This window comes from Salvelinus alpinus, chromosome 9, assembly GCF_045679555.1.
Source record: "Salvelinus alpinus chromosome 9, SLU_Salpinus.1, whole genome shotgun sequence".
NCBI classification, from domain to species: Eukaryota; Metazoa; Chordata; class Actinopteri; order Salmoniformes; family Salmonidae; genus Salvelinus; species Salvelinus alpinus.
In genome coordinates, this window is record NC_092094.1 from 33,212,430 (window position 1) to 33,233,615 (window position 21,186).

General features: G+C 44.3%; 1 protein-coding gene across 1 annotated transcript in view; it reads right to left on the reverse strand.

The window, feature by feature from the left end:
- LOC139584675 (semaphorin-4B-like) overlaps positions 1-21,186 on the reverse strand; it is a 102,854-nt gene that overhangs the window by 53,025 nt on the left and 28,643 nt on the right. Inside the window, exon 2 of the mRNA XM_071416791.1 lies at positions 13,480-13,900. Within this exon, the coding sequence (XP_071272892.1) occupies positions 13,480-13,633 (154 nt within the window). The 5' untranslated portion in view covers positions 13,634-13,900. The remainder of the gene's footprint in view (positions 1-13,479; positions 13,901-21,186) is intronic.

The window sequence follows — 21,186 nt, forward strand, 5'->3', positions numbered from 1 at the left end:
CTTTGTGACATCAGCTGATGTAAGAAGGGCTTTATAAATACATTTGATTGATTGATTGAACTGCATTGACAGAGGTTGTTAAAAGGATCACAACACTGTTTTCTACTATCACTGCAGGGTTTGTCACTGTTTTGAGCATTAATTTGGATAGACTCAGTTAAGGGACAACATTCTCTCCTATCACAGCTCCCAGTCTCCGTTTCACAGACAGTACATTCAACACAGTCCTATTTAACCTGCTGGCTCTGACTGAAAGACACAGCCTTTGCCTGACACAGCTGCCAGTCACACCTTTCTCTTCCTGTCTGAGTGTGCCAGCTCTCACCATATCACTATTCCCAGGCCCCCTTCCATCCATCCTTCCATCCCACCCCCTCAGAGAGAGCAGCTTTGTGTGGCTGGGAGCATCTCCTGTTTGACCCCACACAGACACACCACACGGACACACCACACGGACACACCACACGGACACACCACACGGACACACCAGTGCTCCTTCAGCAGAAAACACAAGGTGCAGTGGGAGGGGGGCTCAACCACAGGCAGCTGTAAGCAATGTGAGATCATTAGCATCATTATGTAATTAAATGACATTTTTGCAAATGACACTGCTAAATGGATTGTAATATCCACCCTGCCTTGTTCACTAATCCATTTAGGGGCAAATTAATGATGTGGGCTTTTAGGGAACCCTAGTCTACATTTTGTTGCAGCGGATTTCCCGTCGGCGCCGAGTTCCAACAGCACAAAGTTAATTAGAAGCACAGAACATCCCATCTAAAAGGCAAATGTGGAGTAATCTGTCCTTCAGTCAGGGAGATCAAAGTGCTTCATTTTGTAGGGCATCCAACTACGACAGCCTGATTCACTAAATGGCCTCTCCTGTGAAGGGCTATCGGCTTTCTCAGCTGGGGGGTAAGGGGTTTGAAGTTTGCATTCCTTATTAGAGACACATGTTGTTCTTGTTTACTTAAATGATGTAGAACTAGAGGGAAACAGTGATGGCCACTGGCAAGCCGTATATCTCCAGTACACATCACTGGATGGCACTGGAACAATGCCAAGCAGACTGAACCACTTTTAAATAGGGCCAGATTCTGTTTATGTATGTTTGAGAAATCTAACAAAACCAGTATCCTAACAGAGGCCTTGAGTGGTGAAAAGAGGGGAGAAAAACATTATATTTCAACATAATGAATGCTTTTCCCATGACTCAAATCATCACCCTTTCTCCTACTCAGGACCTGCATTATTTGAGCAAATAGATTAAAATAAGTGACAGCTCCCTATTGCTGTTCAACCAGCCATTCATTTGGTGCCTGCCATACCAGCAGATGACCTGGAAACACTCATCCCTCTTCACTGAAATCAAGTAGAATGCTATAAAACAATCTCATCCCTCTTCACTGAAATCAAGTAGAATGCTATAAAACAATCTCATCCCTCTTCACTGAAATCAAGTAGAATGCTATAAAACAATCTCATCCCTCTTCACTGAAATCAAGTAGAATGCTATAAAACAATCTCATCCCTCTTCACTGAAATCAAGTAGAATGCTATAAAACAAACTCATCCCTCTTCACTGAAATCAAGTAGAATGCTATAAAACAAACTCATCCCTCTTCACTGAAATCAAGTAGAATGCTATAAAACAATCTCATCCCTCTTCACTGAAATCAAGTAGAATGCTATAAAACAATCTCATCCCACTTCACTGAAATCAAGTAGAATGCTATAAAGCAATCTCATCCCTCTTCACTGAAATCAAGTAGAATGCTATAAAGCAATCTTGAAGGGGACATCTGATGCACCATTTCCAGGCGTCTGTCTAGAAACATGCCCTAGATTCTCCTGTGGAGGGAATCATGAAGAGACTTCTATGGCAGGAGGCCACTTTGGACAAAAGGGCTGAGTGTACTGTAAGCAGGGCAGAACAAGTGTATCAGCAGCAGAGAGTTGAGAACAGCCCCACAGCCGCATAGCACAGCCACCGCCCCATAGCACAGCCACCGCCCCATAGCACAGCCACCGCCCCATAGCACAGCCACCGCCCCATAGCACAGCCACCGCCCCATAGCACAGCCACCGCCCCATAGCACAGGCACATAGCACAGCCCCATAGCTTAGGCACATCCCCATAGCACAGGCACAAAGCACAGCCACATAAATGAACAGGGCCTCCACAAGATTCAAGAGCTTATGGGGTTTCATTAAGTTGACCCAAAAGATGTATATACACAGGCCACTTTGGCCATATCTCAGTAACAACTAATTGCAAGCAGATGCACAGGCCTCAGCAACTGTATTTCAGAGCTGGCATCGCAGTCTCTGGAGACCATAGCTTTCTTGTGCCTTGAGGGGTTAGGATTTAGCACAGCGTCTGCTGTGGCTGTGCTGTGAAAGTCATAGGAGGAAACTGTCACTATTGAACACATGCATAACAGGTATCTGTCTAGGAAGTCAAATTAAATAACAAGGCAGCTGAAACAAACACAGATAACAGAGATGAACACTAAAATTGCATGTATTGTTTTAAAATTTTGCAGAGAGGGTGGAGTCTGTAGTGGGAGTATGTTGAGTGAGTGGGGTTAATTGAGGATTAGGATATAAGCTTTGGAATGTGAAGTCATAGTGGGGTTTAAAAGAGAGGTCAGGGTGAAAACAAGGGGTGGATGACAGTGAGATAGTTTTACCACAGCCAGACCAAAGAGGAGAGACTATCATAAGGGCCTGAGTGGTGTTTTTTTATATGCCTCTGAATCCTTCTGTTCCACCTGTAACAGACACACTCACTGCACTTTCATCTCACATCTATCTAATTTCTCTATCAAATCAAATCATATTTGTCACATGCTTCGTGAACAACAGGTGTAGACTAACAGTGAAATGCTTACTTACGGGCCCTTCCCAACAGGGGTACGAGGTAATTGAGGTAGATACAGTGCATTCGGAAAGCATTCAGACCCCTTGACTTTTTCAACATTTAGTTACAGCCTTAATCTAAAATGTATTTAAAAAAAATATTCTCATCAACCTACACACACAATACCCCTTAATTTCAAAGCGAAAACTGGAATTAAATTTTATGCAAATATATTAAAAACTGAAATATCTTATTCAGACCCTTTGCTATGAGACTCGAAATTGAGCTCAGGTGCATCCTGTTTCCATTGATCATCCTTGGGATGTATCTACAACTTGATTGGAGTCCATCTGTGGTAAATCCAATTGATTGGACACGATTTAGAAAGGCATACACCTGTCTATATAAGGTCCCATAGCTAACAGTGCATGTCAGAGCAAAAACCATGCAATGAGGTCAAAGGAATTGTCTGTAAAGCTCAGAGACAGGATTGTGTTGAGGCACAGATCTGGGGAACAGTACCAACATTTTTTTGCAGCATTGAAGTTCCCCAAGAACACAGTGGCCTCCGTCAATCTTAAAATGGAAGACGTTTGGAACCACCAAGACTCTCCTTAGAGCTGGCCGCCCGGTCAAACTGAGCAATCGGGGGTGAAGGACCTTGGTCAGGGAGGTGACCAAGAACCCGAAGGTCACTCTGACAGAGCTCCAGAGTTCCTCTGTGGAGATGGGAGAACCTTCCAGAACAACAACCATCTCTGCAGCACTCCACCAATCAGGCCTTTATGGTAGAGTGGAAGACGGAAGCCACTGCTCAGTAAAAGGCACCTTGACTGAGTTTGCCAAAAGGCACCTAAAGGCCTCTCAGATCATCCAAAACAAGATTCTCTGGTCTGATGAAACCAAGATTGAACTATATGGCCTGAATGCCAAGCATCATGTCAAACCTGGCACCATCCCTACGGTGAAGCATGGTGGTGGCAGCATCATGCTGTGGGGATGTTTTCAGCAGCAGGGACTGGGAGACTAGTCAGGATCAAGGCAAAGGTGAACTTTGCAAAGTACAGAGAGATCCTTGATGAAAAACTGCTCCAGAGTGCACAGGACCTTCTTACAGGACAACGACCCGTTGCTCAAGAAAGCGACGGTAACCTGCCTAAATGACTACCACCCTATAGCACTCAAATCCATAGCCATGAAGTGCTTTGGAAGGCTGGTCATGGCTCACATCAATACCATCATCCCGGAAACCCTAGACCGACACCAATTCGCATACCACCCCAACAGATCCACAGATGACGCAATCTCAATCGCACTCTACACTGCCCTTTCCCACCTGGACAAAAGGAACACCTACAGTGGGGAGAACAAGTATTTGATACACTGCCGATTTTGCAGGTTTTCCTACTTACAAAGCATGTAGCGGTCTGTAATTTTTATCATAGGTACACTTCAACTGTGAGAGACGGAATCTAAAACAAAAATCCAGAAAAATCACATTGTATGATTTTTAAGTAATTAATTTGCATTTTATTGCATGACATAAGTATTTGATACATCAGAAAAGCAGAACTTAATATTTGGTACAGAAACCTTTGTTTGCAATTACAGAGATCATACGTTTCCTGTAGTTCTTGACCAGGTTTGCACACACTGCAGCAGGGATTTTGGCCCACTCCTCCATACAGACCTTCTCCAGATCCTTCAGGTTTTGGGGTTGTCGCTGGGCAATACGGACTTTCAGCTCCCTCCAAAGATTTTCTATTGGGTTCAGGTCTGGAGACTGGCTAGGCCACTCCAGGACCTTGAGATGCTTCTTACGGAGCCACTCCTTAGTTGCCCTGGCTGTGTGTTTCGGGTCGTTGTCATGCTGGAAGACCCAGCCACGACCCATCTTCAATGCTCTTACTGAGGGAAGGAGGTTGTTGGCCAAGATCTCGCGATACATGGCCCCATTCATCCTCCCCTCAATACGGTGCAGTCGTCCTGTCCCCTTTGCAGAAAAGCATCCCCAAAGAATGATGTTTCCACCTCCATGCTTCACGGTTGGGAGGGTGTTCTTGGTGTTGTACTCATCCTTCTTCTTCCTCCAAACACGGCGAGTGGAGTTTAGACCAAAAAAACTATATTTTTGTCTCATCAGACCACATGATCTTCTCCCATTCCTCCTCTGGATCATCCAGATGGTCATTGGCAAACTTCATACGGGCCTGGACATGCGCTGGCTTGAGCAGGGGGACCTTGCGTGCGCTGCAGGATTTTAATCCATGACGGCGTAGTGTGTTACTAATGGTTTTCTTTCAGACTGTGGTCCCAGCTCTCTTCAGGTCATTGACCAGGTCCTGCCGTGTAGTTCTGGGCTGATCCTTCACCTTCCTCATGATCACTGATGCCCCACGAGGTGAGATCTTGCATGGAGGCCCAGACCGAGGGTGATTGACCGTCATCTTGAACTTCTTCCATTTTCTAATAATTGCGCCAACAGTTGTTGCCTTCTCACCAAGCTGCTTGCCTATTGTCCTGTAGCCCATCCCAGCCTTGTGCAGGTCTACAATTTTATCCCTGTGATTTTAAGAAAAGCATTGATGTTTATGGTTAGGTACATTTGTGCAACAATTGTGCTTTTTTCGGCAATGCGATTTTGTTAAATCATCACCCGTTTGGCGAAGTAGGCTATGATTCGATGATAAATTAACAGGCACCGCATTGATTATATGCAACGCAGGACAAGCTAGTTAACCTAGTAATATCATCAACCATGTGTAGTTAATTAGTGATTATGTGAAGATTGATAGTTTTTTTATAAGATAAGTTTAATGCTATCTAGCAACTTACCTTGGCTCCTTGCAGCCACAAGGTCCTTTTGATGCTGCACTCACGTAACAGGTGGCCAGCCTGCCATGCAGTCTCCTCGTGGATTGCAATGTAATCGGCCATAATCGACATACAAAAAGGCCGATTACCGGTTATGAAAACTTGAAATCGGCCCTAATTAAAAATCGGCCATGGCGGTCGACCTCTAGTCCAAACACACCAAGACAGTCGTTAAGAGAGCACGACAACACCTTTTCCCCCCCAGGAGACTGAAAAGATTTGGCATGGGTCCCCAGATCCTCAAAAAGTTCTACAGGTGCACCATCGAGAGCATCCTGACCAGTTGCATCACCGCCTGGTATGGCAACTGCTCGGCATCCAACTGTAAGGCGCTACAGAGGGTAGTGCGTACGGCCAAGTACATCACTGGGGCCAAGCTTCCTGCCATCCAGGACTTACTTACTAGGCGATGTCAGAGGAAGGCGCAAATAATTGTCAGAGACTCCAGTCACCCAAGTCATAGACTGTTCTCTCTGCTACTGCACGGCAAGCAGTACCAGAGCGCCAAGTCTAGGTCCAAAAGGAGCCTTAACAGCTTCTACCTCCAAGCCATAAGACTGCTGAACAATTAATCAAGTGCCCATTCGGACTATTTACATTGACATCCCCTTTGTTTTTACACCGCTGCTACTCAGTTTATTATCTATGCAGTCACTTTACCACTAACCAACATGTACAAATGACCTTGACTAACACAAATGACCTTGACTAACCTGTACCCCCGAACATTGACTCGGTACCCATGTATATAGCCTCGTTATTGGTATTTCATTGTGTTACTTTTTATTTTATACTTTAGTTTATTTAGTAAATATTTTCATAACTCTATTTCTTGAACTGTATTGTTGGTTAAGGGCTTGTAAGTAAGCATTTCACAGTAAGGTCTACACCTGTATTCAGCACATGTGACAAATCAAATTTGATTTGATTTTGAATTTAAGACAGCACAGGAGTGGCTTCTAAATAAACACACACACACAGCTCATAAATCTGTGTCATCACCATACTTGTTCTTACAGGATCCTCTGTTTTGACTGTGCACACAAACCAGGTGGTTACTTTTTCCTTTTCAGAGGGATCGGACCAAATGTAAAAGAACAGATAGAGAACATACACTAACATGTTGTTCTACCCACAGAGGAAGTGGTCACCACCCAACTCCTGGGAAACAGGACCAGTAACTCCTAACACAGTTAGAACTCAGCAACCTTCCCGCCTTCTTGAAACCACTTTCCCAATGTGGACAGACCGAGCTAGGAGCAAGAAGCAAGGTCAGGTCACAACTTCCTGTATCATCCCATCTAATCCTATTCTCTGTGGACAAACAGCAGGAAGACAAAACCCACCAGACCCAGTTCATTGTGGATGCAAACGCATGACATCAACATAACTAGAGTGGGAACTGAGTCATGCTCTGGGACCTGGTAGAATGTATGATTACTATCCTGCTGAGGTGAAAAAGCAACATGAACTGTGAGTGATAGAATGGTGCAGGGCCACGGTAGAGCAGAGACAGGGGCATCTGGAGAGCATTAAGACATCAGATCCACCAGGAGATTCATTAGGCAAGCTGTGAGCCAGCTGTTTGTTTAGGGAAGGGCTTGGCTCTCTGGTTAGCAGGAGACTAGAACTAGGCTAGAACTCACACATGGTAGCATGAAGAAAACACCATGGTGATGCTGAGAATGCTGGCTAGTGTACAGACAATCTATGTGAAGAGGGTGCTGGTTGCCACAAGAGTGAACTGAAGATGTGCATATTAATGGATTGAAGATCATAGAGCTCAGTAGGCCAATTACAGAAAAACATAATTTTGCATAATGAATAGCTTGTTATTCAGTAGGCAAAGAGGGGCATAACAGCTTTCATGGGAACCATAGCAACATTTATTGGGAAAATAATGTAATTAAACTGCTTATTTAAAACAGGGAAGTGTTTCCAAAAGCCTGCAATTTGCAAACAACGGTGCACCTCGGCTATAATTTCCCACAGGAAAATAATGTTGTCCTTCCATGATCCTGGACCAGGTCTGCTGGTCAGCGATAGCATGCTGCTGTATGCTGCTGAGTGCTGCTGCTGACCCCGGTTCATCCTCAATATGGTGCTCCACTCCACAATGTAAACCTGCTTTGGCATCAGGCTTTCAGGCTCAGGACTTCCTCATGACCCCTGCTGCACTACAGGGAGAGGCTGAGCATCAGCACGGTGTCATGACCTCATGTAGTCAGAGTCCTTGGTGTGGGAGGCCAGCAAGGGGCTGATCAGGCTGGCTGGCATGACTAGACCAAACAGTGTGATGGGGTATCCCATCTCACAACACAGGCTAGGAGATGAGGGAGGAAGAGGAGAAGAAAGAAGAGGGGGAGGAGGAGGTGCAGCGATGAGGGTGTTTTCACAAGGCCTGTCCAGGGTGATTTATGAGCAGCTCCCTCCCTGGCGGACTGGAGAAAGTGGCTGTCTCTCATAAACACTAGTAACATCAACGTTGTCCTTTTTTAATACTATGAACAAACGGATACCAGTGTGCTGCAACATCTAGACTTTTGGCAAAAGGTACAACAGCATGTTATCACTAATAAAATATGGAAAACATCTATCATATCTCTTTTCATGGATGAAATAAATCAGTGTGATATCCATGGTCCAAATGGCTAGCAGTGTTCTTTTGAGAAGTGTGATATACAGTATGGTATCTAGACAGAAGCTCTGATGGCTCTCCATACTGCAGGTCTTTCATGGGCAGTCTGCATGTCTCTGCCAAGAGGCTGCGGTCTAATGGAGCATGTCTAAGCACCTACAACCAGACCCCTCCCATAGCAACACAGTCCACAGCCATGGACGGCCATTTCATGCATACATAAAGAAGAGTATGGTATAGTAGTTACATTGTGCAGCTATAATTGTGCTTGGTATATTCCTTATCTCGCTTGACAAGATTGAAAATGACAATCACTTCAACGTGAGTGGCTCAACAGGCATAAACACTGTCCTATAGGACAAGAACCAAGCACATTCTGATATACATGATGTGCTTTGTTAGTTTCAAATGAATGATGTTCTTAATTATTAGTGCTGTGGGTATGGCCCCTACATGCTGATCTCTACCGTGACTGGCTGCACTGTGTTTAACAGAGGGCTGAATAGATCAACAGGGACAGAGAGACAATATAAACCACATATAGGTGTCCCTTTAAATAGCATTCTAGCACACTAAGCTCTCCGGCATGGTCTGCATTAAAGACAGGAACAAAAGAGGAGGGCAAAGCAGATGTAGGCTCTCCTCCCTGAACCCATGATCCGTCCTGATAGGCGCATAATGAGAACCAGACCAATGTTCACACCATAACACACACAAATCCCCTTTCATTATTCATGGGAGTTTAGTCTCTTCATTAAGGCGGAGAGAGGGAACTGAAGGGGAGGGGAGAGGAAGGCTGTCCAGGATAATGTTGCTGCTGGGCTGAGGAGGGACTGGGGAGGTTCTGGCTGGTCTGACCACACCACAGACATAAGGCTGGCAGGGATGTAGACTCACATATAAGCAGACAGGGCTGAGAGGCAGAGGGGGGGTGAGGGAGGGTTCTGTATGGCCCAGGTCCCTGAGGCTCACAGCATGGAATGTTGCTTTGATACAGTAAACACAGAGTGACACAGCCCTTCAGCGGGGGGCCTGGGAAATGCCATCACACCGGCACTGACGTTAGCAGGCAACGGCTCCCATTGTCAAGCCACTGGCAATCAGCATCCCTATCGCCATAAACATTTTGTTTTCTGTTCATGAGTGTTTGCTTACCAATTGAAAATATGTCACTACTGGACACTAACATGTGCCTATTCCAATCTTTCTCCCAAATCTATATTGGTCATTTAAATGTCTGTGGGACCTCTTAATTCCTCTGTCAGGTTCAGTTCTGCAGCTGGTAAATGGTTAGGCCTATACGACTGTAACTGTTTCATGAGGGGAGAGCCAGTTTCTTTACTACTGAACCTCAGTTTTAAGAGCTGTGAGTCACTCCTGCTGTAGTTACAGTCATTTCCTTATGTTGACCCGTTGAGTAAAAGCATGGCTCATCAGTAGAACAGTGGTAAGACTGAGGTAAGAAGTACAGTAATGTGATACTAATTACCTTTCAGCTGGTTTATTCCTAATGGATGCTGCTGTAACTATTTCACCCCCCCACCCTTTTTTTACAGACACACAAGAAAATAGAAACTTGTCCCTACTGTAAATCCAGAATCTTGATACACTGCTCAAAAAAATAAAGGGAACACTTAAACAACACAATGTAACTCCAAGTCAATCACACTTCTGTGAAATCAAACTGTCCACTTAGGAAGCAACACTGATTGAATAAACTCACTGAATAAATTTCACATGCTGTTATGCAAATGGCATAGACAAAAGGTGGAAATTATAGGCAATTAGCAAGACACCCCCAATAAAGGAGTGGTTCTGCAGGTGGTGACCACAGACCACTTCTCAGTTCCTATGCTTCCTGGCTGATGTTTTGGTCACTTTTGAATGCTGGCGGTGCTTTCACTCTAGTGGTAGCATGAGACTCGAGTCTACAACCCACACAAGTGGCTCAGGTAGTGCTCAGGTAGTGCAGCTCATCCAGGATGGCACATCAATGCGAGCTGTGGCAAGAAGGTTTGCTGTGTCTGTCAGCGTAGTGTCCAGAGAATTTTGTCTATTCCATTTGCACAACAGCATGTGAAATTTATTGTCAATCAGTGTTGCTTCCTAAGTGGACAGTTTGATTTCACAGAAGTGTGATTGACTTGGAGTTACATTGTGTTGTTTAAGTGTTCCCTTTATTTTTTTGAGCAGTGTATAATGTAGGCATCTTGACATGACTGACTAGGAAAGTGACATTTTGATCTTACATCTTTTATGTTCCTTCAAGATGAGTGATTAACCCAAAATGCTAATATATTTTCCAGTCCAAGGAGACGTGTGACGGAGCTGAAACTGCCTTTTCAGTTTGTGAGTGATGGTGTTTGCTGTTGTGAAACATTCCGTCGGGGCCGTGCTGGGGGCTTTGTGGAGGCTGGCAGGTGAGAGAGATTACCTGGGACTATAGAGGTCCACCAATAGAAAGCCAGGAAGCAGGCTGGGACAGGTAGGACAGGCAGGCAAGGTTCCAAGCGGAGGCCTCTGTGACCCATTTCAGTCCTCTCCTGGCCTCAGAAGAGCACACACTGGCTTAATCTACTGTAGGTGTAGATATTATGACAAGGCAATCTGCGCACTGTTTCTATGCCAGTATGTGCTTAAAGACTATAGGCTGATCCTAAAAGGTGAGTCATTGGGAACAGCAGTAAACTAACCCTACATGTCTGCATGTATGCTCTTGCAATACTTCTATCCCAGGTAAATAGCCCTAAAGGTTTTGTTCTCCTATGAAAACAAAAAAATATACAGATTGATGAAAAGTATAGCCTAGGTGGATTTCTAGTGCTGCCCTCTACAGAACTGGATCCATTGCCCACCAAATGGCCTGTAAGACCTGAGACCATGTGTACTGTGATGAATTGGGTTGTAAATCAAATTATAAATAGTTCACACCCAATGGCATGGGAGCCATCCATAGCTTTAGCATTATGTACATACTGTCATCAACCCTGGCAGAGCATTGGTACGTTGACAAATGGGCTGCATTGCAATTACATATCCTTTGCTTCCAAAATCACCAATCAGGAGCCATATTGAGATCAGATAATGAGAGCACAAAGTCATACAACTCCTGATCCCTATACTTCTTAGTTCAACATGCACTGCGCTGACAGAAGACTTGTTTTGAAGACATTTTTGGATAGTGTAAGTTTATCTTGCAAACAAATGATCAGCTACTACTTAAGTTAACTGTGTAAACAAACCATTAGCCGAGATAAGAGGATGGCTGTAGAAGAGCAATACCTCCCGTGTTGATGGAAACTGTGTGTATGTGTGCCATTGTCCTGAGTAAGACCGAGTGCAATGACCTGGTTCATGTTGTAACTACCTCTGACCTGCTATGACTTGACAGACCCACCCTGATGGAGCTGCCATTCATGCTCTGGGATTTAGCTGGCTTTCCTGCCATTAAGTTCTAGATGTGGGGTAACACACAGAGCAACACACCCAGTCAAATGCATGGTTTGGAATCTTTTCATACTACCTAAGCCGTCATGAATGTTCCTTCATGGAACTGTCATTGACAGGGTAACTGCTATGGAATGTATTGAAATGTCTTACAATGATAGAATAAGTTAATCAACGGAAACACAAAAGCATTGAAGCAAAATGTAAAACCACTGACAGGAGCATAATTCTCCCAGTAGGTTACTACAGTATCTTGTACTGAGTAACAATATATCACTAATACCTTGCAGAACACGTTCTCTCTCCCTTTAAACAGGAAAACCATTAATAGTGTGTGAGGCACTGTCCTGAAATATCAGCGGCTTTCCGGGAGCACGGCAGTTAGTGATGGGGGGAAAAAATCTACACAGTTACTGCACATATCGGGATATTATTTTTTACAATATATCGTATTGTATCATTTTGACAGTATTGCTAGTTGGCTGCACCTGTACCAAAACTCCAGTATTTTTCCTTCATAACTTGTTCTCCATCTTCTTTTTTAAACAGGGAGCCAATTAGTTTTCAGCACTTTTATTTCCATGACTGATCAAAACTCGTTCTCATGGCCCTCTCGCTGCAGCAGAAATATGGTGAGCAATATGTTTGGAACATCAAATCGCGATAAAATCAAAGTATCCAATCGCAATACACATAGAATTGTGAGAATCGCAATACATATTGTATCAGGGAGTCCCTGGCAATTCCCAGCCCTAATGGCAGCTATGCAAATGCTGTGCTCCAACTCGATGTGTCCCATGGAGAACACACTAAGCTCCTCCACAGGGCCACAGAGTCGGTTAGAGAGGAACAGCCTTGCTCCCATTCGTCTGTTTATCAACACCTTGCCAAGCATTACTATGCATGTCAGATATCCCTCAAAGCCTTGCCTGAGCCCCAGGCCCCTCCAGAGCTCTCCTCTCAGCAACCTGGACCATCCCAGCCACCTCCACCACAACCCCACACTACTCCCTGCTCTTATTTATAGATGAACAACAGTTCTGGGAGGTGGGCAGGCCTTACACACCCGGGTCAGTGGGGAGGGCACACAGTGAGGGTAAACACTCTGGCCTCTTTTTCTCTCGCTTTGTTTCTCCAACACTCAAGGAATGCTTGTGTTTCTCACACTATGAACTACAACTGCTCCTGGAGAAACATCACATCAGCAGTTGTCATAAAATGCTTATACAGAAACCCAGTCTAAGACCCCAGAGAGAAAGCAATGCATACAGTATGTAGAAGCACTGTGGCTAGGAAAAAGAAAGTCTGGAACCTAGGAAGAAACCTAGAGAGGAGCCAGGCTCTGAGGGGTGTGCTGGGTGGAGATTATAAGAGTCATGGCCATTAAGGCCGTATCATTCTTCAAGATGTTCAAACATTCATAGATGACCAGCAGGGTCAAATAATAATAATCACAGGGGTTATAGAGGGTGCAACAGGTCAGTACGTCAGGAGTAAATGTCAGTTGGCTTTTCATAGCCGAGCATTCATAGGTTGAGACAGTAGGTGCGGTAGAGAGAGAAAGAGAGAGAGAAAGAGAATGCGTGAGAGAGAGAGCGAGAGGGTCAAAACAGCAGGTCCGGGACAGTCAGGAAGGAAGGCGATGGATGACACTTACTGTAAGTGAAGCTGAGTCGTGGAGTGACATCGTCCCCGGTGGCAGCTGCTTGGACAAAGGCGTAGGCCAGTAGGAGAATGAATGCTGGGAGACAGAGCTGGGCCATGCTTATTGTCCACATAGTTCCTCTCCTCACGACTGCCAGCCAACTCATACGGTTTGTCTTTCACGATTTTGGGGAATTCATAAAGAGTGTGTTCTTCTCCCCTGTGTATATTTCCTCTCTTCCTGTAGGTCTGGGCTCCCTGAATGGGAGACTGGTGCTCTGTTGTAAAAGTGAAGCCGGGCAGCTCCTCTGGGGCTACAGATGACTCTGGGCTCGGACTGATGACCTTTCACCTCACAACGAGCCTTCCAGGATGGACAGCCGCCTCCAATCAGCCTCCATGCACTCAAACCACCCCAGGGGCTCAGCTGAGATCTGCACACATGGACAAAAGAACATTCATTCACATTGGAATACAGACAGTGCAGCACAGCTCACATGATTCTTCTCTTTATCATGGAACATTGGTTTGGAAAAACACTTCATTCGCGCACACGTCTCAGGTCTAACAAAGGGTTTAGCCATAAGGCTACATTGGAGTTACTTTAGGCTGAGTGCACTTCCCTATGTTGGTATTTGTTGGGCATAACTGGATGGACGTAGATTCATTTCACAGCCTGTGACCATGTCGGTCTGTTTTCAACTGGGCAGAGTGCATCCTTCACCTGGACCAACAAAAACACATCATCTGTTCACTTAACAGGCCCATCAGATCATATTTGACATACTGAGAAACAGAGTTGAGACAAATACTCTCCATGGGGCTCTGATCTTTTCACTACATGTTAATATCATAACATCACTCAGCATGTATGGGGATTCAGGTTTTGTTTCTAATGGTAAACAAATAGAATACACAAAGAGAGATGGTTTGGTAATGATTCACAAAATACTAAGCCATAAATTAGCTCTTCCCTAAGGCATGCATTTCTGTGTGCATAAAGTACTGAGTGAGGTCAGGCTAACTGGATGCTGTCTACTACTGACAAAAAACCCTCAAGCTCCGAAAAGTGGTATCACCATACGTATTAGTGCTGGTTGTTTGCCTGAGTGGTGCATAAGTGGTGTGTTCTTGCATGGAGGCCCAGACCGAGGGTGATTGACCGTCATCTTGAACTTCTTCCATTTTCTAATAATTGCGCCAACAGTTGTTGCCTTCTCACCAAGCTGCTTGCCTATTGTCCTGTAGCCCATCCCAGCCTTGTGCAGGTCTACAATTTTATCCCGGACGTCCTTACATAGCTCTCTGGTCTTGGCCATTGTGGAAAGGTTGGAGTCTGTTTGATTGAGTGTGTGGACAGGTGTCTTTTATACAGGTAACGAGTTCAAACAGGTGCAGTTAATACAGCTAATGAGTGGAGAACAGGAGGGCTTCTTAAAGAAAAACGAACAGGTCTGTGAGAGCCAGAATTCTTACTGGTTGGTAGGTGATCAAATACTTATGTCATGCAATAAAATGCAAATTAATTACTTACAAATCATACAATGTGATATTCTGGATTTTTGTTTTAGATTCCGTCTCTCACAGTTGAAGTGTACCTATGATACGAATTACAGACCTCTGCGTGCTTTGTAAGTAGGAAAACCTGCAAAATCAGCAGTGTATCCAATACTTGTTCTCCCCACTGTAAATGCATGCATTTTTGGCCTTTCAGCTAATTGAAATACTGTAGAATTTCATTCATTCCTATGGAGGACTGTTTCTTCTAGGGAGTGCCAATATGGCCATCCGGTGGCTTCAAAGCCTCTCATTGGTGTCACGTGTGCTCCCTCTCCCCCCTCTAGGTCACCAGGCTGCTCATTATGGCGCACACTTGTCACCATCGTTACGTGCACCTGCGTGTCATCAGACTCACCTGGACTCCATCACTGCCCTGATTACCTTCCCTATATATGTCACTCCCTTTGGTTCCTTCTTTAGGCGTCATTGTTTCTGTTTCATGTCTGTGTGCTGTTCGAGCTTCTTGTTTTGCATTATGTTCCGTTTATTTATTAAAACACTCCCTGAACTTGCTTCCTGACTCTCAGCGCACATTGTTACAATTGGCCAATACATAGCATCAGCAATCCAGGGTTTACATACAGTACATCTTTGGTGGACACGGACTACCTTGGATGCCCACAGCTTGTCAATATGATATATGAAATCATCAAGAAAAAACCCACAAAGCAGCTGTTTAAGAGCATTATAAAAGTAAAAGTGAACCACTGAAATTGAGAGTGTGGCAAAGGGCAAGGCCTCTACGGTAACAGAATGTAATGTGAACAGTATCCCAATTATGTCTAGGCCTACACAGCAGCACACTGGAGTGGTCTCCATTACAGCTCCGTAGCCACAAGGGCCAGCCCTTTAAATACTACCAATACTCTAGGAGATTGAGTTACACTTGAGGTCGGCCAGTCAATATAAAAAATGAGGTAAGTTATTTTTGGTTTATATTCAAGATTCCCAGTCAATAATGTACCTGATGCCAGTCTAAGGCCCAAGCATCTGTCTATGTGGAACAGGTGAATGGCAGTCAGAGGCAGAATACAGATTCAGAGAGTAAGCTCAATCAAGCGGGAAATAGAAAATGGGGTTATTCTACTGCACACCTGTGATCACGCACTTGAGATTCCCACAGGGGAATCTTTTGCTTGAATCTCAAAGAACATTTATTTTGGAATAGGACTGACACCACGACTATAACTACAGCGAATTAAGCTATGAAGTTATTTTCTGCATGTGGCATTTGTCATCGTCTTTATGTTAAACTGCGGTCATTAAAGTTGTGGAGAGGTTTTGTTTACAAGTGGTACTTAATAACAGATGATCAAAATGTATCAAATGTCAGAAAGCCCCTCAGGTTAAGAATGTCTCACCACCACCTGGGAGCCGCAGAGCGCCTCATTGACTATACAATGAATTAATAAGGAGCATCTGGATGAGACAGGATACATGTTTTACTCCAGGTGTCAACACTGCGGAAGGTGTTTTAAATTTATGTCTATTTTACTACCCAACTAAATCACTCAACTGTAAAAATGCAAATATATACGCATTTTCAAAACTCCAACCCAGCTATATTTCTCTCTAACCCCTTGTAGAATCCTAATTTTATAAAACTGGTCGATAAAAAAAATAGACCATTGAGTCTATTGCTCGCTTTGAAGACAATACAGTGTCATTGACACGGCCCACTACCAAAACCTGTGGGCTCTCCTTCACCGCAGCCAATGTGAGTAAAATATTTAAACGTGTTAACCCTCGCAAGGCATCCCTAGCCTCGTCCTCAGAGCATGCGCAGACCAGCTGGCTGGTGTGTTTACGGACATATTGAATCAATCCCTATCACTGTCTGCTGTTCCCACATGCTCCAAGAGGGGCACCATTGTTCCTGTTCCCAAGAAAGCTAAGGTAACTGAGCTAAACGACTATCGCCCCGTAGCACTCACTCCGTCATCATGAAGTGCTTTGAGAGACTAGTCAAGGGTCATATCACCTCCACCCTACCTGACACCCTAGACCCACTCCAATTTGCTTACCGCCCCAATAGGTCCACAGATGATGCAATCACACTGCACACTGCCCTAATCCATCTGGACAAGAGGAATACCTATGTAAGAATGCTATTCATTGATTACAGCTCAGCATTTAACACCATAGTACCCTCCAAACTAGTCATTAAGCTCGAGACCCTGGGTCTCGACCCCGCCCGTGCAACTGGGTCCTGGACTTTCTGACGGGCCGCCCCCAGGTGGTGAGGGTAGGGAATAACATCTCCACCCCGCTGATCCTCAACACTGGGGTCCCACAAGGGTGCGTTCTCAGCCCTCTCCTGTACTCCCTGTTCACCAATGTCTGCGTGGCCATGCACGCCTCCAACTCAATCATCAAGTTTGTAGACGACACTACAGTGGTAGGTTTGATTACCAACAATGACGAGACGGCCTACAGGGAGGAGGTAAGGGCCCTCGGAGTGTGGTGTCAGGAAAATAACCTCACACTCAACATCAACAAAACAAAGGAGATGATTGTGGACTTCAGGAAACAGCAGAGGGAGCACCCCTCTATCCACATCGACGGGACAGTAGTGGAGAAGGTGGAACGTTTGAAGTTCCTCGGCGTACACATCATGGACAAACTGAAATGGTCCACCCACACAGACAGCATGGTGAAGAAGGCGCAACAGTGCCTCTTCAACCTTAGGAGGCTGAGGAAATTTGGCTTGTCACCAAAAACACTCACAAACTTTTACAGATGCACAATCGAGAGCATCCTGTCGGGCTGTATCACCGCTTGGTACGGCAACTGCTCCGCCCACAACCATAAGGCTCTCCAGAGAGTAGTGAGGTCTGCACAACGCATCACCGGGGGCAAACTACCTGCCCTCCAGAACACCTACACCACCTGATGTCACAGGAAGGCCAAAAAGATAATCAAGGACAACAGCCACCCAAGCCACTGCACCCCGCTATCATCCAGAAGGCGAGATCAGTACAGGTGCATCAAAGCTGGGACCAAGAGACTGAAAAACAGCTTCTATCTCAAGGCCATCAGACATGTTAAACAGCCATCACTAACATTGAGTGGCTGCTGCCAACATACTGACTCAAATCTCTAGCCACTTTAATAATTACAAATTGGATGTAATAAATGTATCACTATTCACTTTAAACAATGCCTCTTTATATAATGTATACATACCCTACATTACTCATCTCATATGTATATACTGTACTCTATACCATCTACTGCATCTTGCCTATGCTGCATGGCCATCGCTCATCTATATATTTATATGTACATATTCTTATTCATTCCTTTACACTTGTGTGTATAAGGTAGTTGTTGTGAAATTGTTAGATTACTTGTTAGATATTACTGCACAGTCGGAACTAGAAGCGCAAGCATTTTGCTACACTCGCATTAACATCTGCTAACCATGTGTATGTGACCAATAGCATTTGATTTGATTTGAAATTCTAAAGAGCCAAAAAAGAGAAGCGTCAGAGAGTTGTGAAGGTCTGCTTGGGTACACTGTAACTGTAGCTCCTGCCAAGTGCCCCTGTCCTTTGTGTGGACTGTTGCGTGCTATAGACAGGGCCATGGTGAGGGCCACATCAGCAGGGGAGGCAGCGGCAAGCATCATTAGCCTTCTTTGTGAGAAGCAAATTGGAGTCAAGTCCATCTGACCAATGAGCAGCTGCTGCTCCACTAATCCTTCTGTTGTGTGACAGGCAGAAGTAGAGACCTACACTACACAACTGGCCCACATGTATCAGTCTGAGTTTTGATGAGGCACGCCAACAGTTGAACTTTATGGGAGTAAGAGAAGGAGGTCCTCTCTGACAGCATAGAGATTGCAACTCTGTACTTCTCTCTCCAGTATGGTTTGAATATACTGAATTATCTCATCATCTCTTTCACAGAAAACACCATACAATTTGCTCTGGTCAAGATACCACGGACCATAGCAAACACATATGATACTTCTGAATAAAGGATTTCTGCTGTTTCTTTTTGACCCCCTTTTCATTCAGATACAATCAGGTTGGAGCAAACCTTTCTGCTACTGTAGCAAATTTCAAGGTTGTGGAAAAGAGCTGCGAGTTATTTTCCCATTTAGGTTGGAATAACATATTTGGCCTGTCTCCTTTTGACACAATGTAGGGAAAATAATATATCTTAGCGGAAACGAAAACAGAAGTCAAAAACATTCACACACTTCACTTTCCAAACGGAACAAAAACAGACATTCATTCTCCTTCCTCTCTATGCAGATGATGCCATGGTTCATTGTTGAGGTGGTAAGTGAGCAGGTCTACATTTTCTACTAGGCTACAAGTTTTCCAAGGCATAAAGATGCTTTCCTTCCAATTCATCACCAGCCTATCATCTGCACAGAGATGATAAACGTTTTAGCTTGCTACATTACATGCTGACCACACCGCTCTAGCGTTGCAAAATAAATGTACACATACATGTTATTCAATCATTTCACCCACACTGCTCGCGTGCGTCTGCATAGCCAGGCGCTAAAATAGAACTTGGTTCTATTTGTGCCACTTGACCCGCTGCAAGTCCTGCCTCTCCCATCTCCTCATTGGTTTTTAGGAGCATATATCCACATGGATGATTGAAAGACGAACTGAGGTTCACACTCCAGTCCAGTTGGTAGTGGTAATGCACCTTGAAGTTGGTTGCCAACTGCCATATAAAAGTCCAAAGAAGAAGAAGAATCCTGAAGGAGAGATTACTAGAAATTAACTCAGTTGACCCTTTTATCTGTGTATTAATTGTTGGCGTACAGGACCTTGTGCATTTCTGGTAAAATAACAACCTAGGACAAATTAGCTAGCAACAGCAAGCTAGCTAGCTAAATTGCCATGAATGTTTGATGCTTTTCGATCTGTCCCCAAATGAATATAGTTAGTTCAGAGTTCGTTTTGATATTTCAACCTGCATGTCCTGATCGCGTCTGGAGTGGGGGGACAAAATCAACCTTCGCGCGAGGGGTCTGGACAGCATGTTAGGTTAGATACACACAGACCGCATGTGAGAGGAATGTAGACAACACAATGAGGAAAGAGAGGGATAGAGACAGTTCGTGAATGTATGCCTGATCTACTTGGAAGAACTAGTAAAATGATTTAGTCAGACAGCTCTAGATGCATACTAGTAACACTAAAGACAGTACAGTATGGGGAGCACAGCGATAACTTTGCCTGGCTGGCTGCTACTGCCTGATCAGAGATGAAATGATGACTTTAAGGAATAAAAAATTATTAAATTATAAAATCATTTTTAAATGTAATACACAATAAATATGTTTTTTCTTTCATAGTAATTTCCTATTTTTCTATTGATGTTTACCCAATGTGGATCTGAAAGAGACATTGGAAAATGTTGGCAATTTAATGTTCACTATTTTTGGCATTGGAATTTTTGCATATGTGAAAACAAAAAAAATCGAAACCGAAAAATCGAAAACGGGATATATTTTTTACAATTATAGAACGGAAACCGAACCGACTTCAAAAAACACTAATCGCTCAGCACTACAATGGATTAATTGGGTGAGGAGGTGACCCATTAAACTAACTGGATTTTCCCAGTCAATCTACTGGCCTTCCTAGTTACTGCCAGAATCACTCTACTGGCCTTTCTAGTTACTGCCAGAGTTACTCTACTGGCCTTCCTAGTTACTGCCAAAGTCACTCTACTGGCCTTCCTAGTTACGTTCAGAGTCACTCTACTGGCCTTCCTAGTTTACTGCCAGAGTCACTCTACTGGCCTTCCTAGTTACTGCCAGAGTCACTCTACTGGCCTTCCTAGTTACTGCCAGAGTCACTCTACTGGCCTTCCTAGTTACTGCCGGAGTCACTCTACTGGCCTTCTTAGTTACTGCCAGAGTCACTCTACTGGCCTTCCTAGTTACTGCCAGAGTCACTCTACTGGCCTTCCTAGTTACTGCCAGAGTCACTTTACTGTCCTTCCAACATGGTCTCAGAGAATTTTGGTTAGGCGAAGGGTTAGCTAACATACTAAGTCATTGCAAAGTAGCTAAAAAGTAGTAATGATTTGCAAAGTCGCTAGTTAGCACCCTCCTTCTGTTATTGCCTTAAAGCTGTGACCAAATGCATATATAAATGTGAGTTATAGATCTGTCATTCTCATT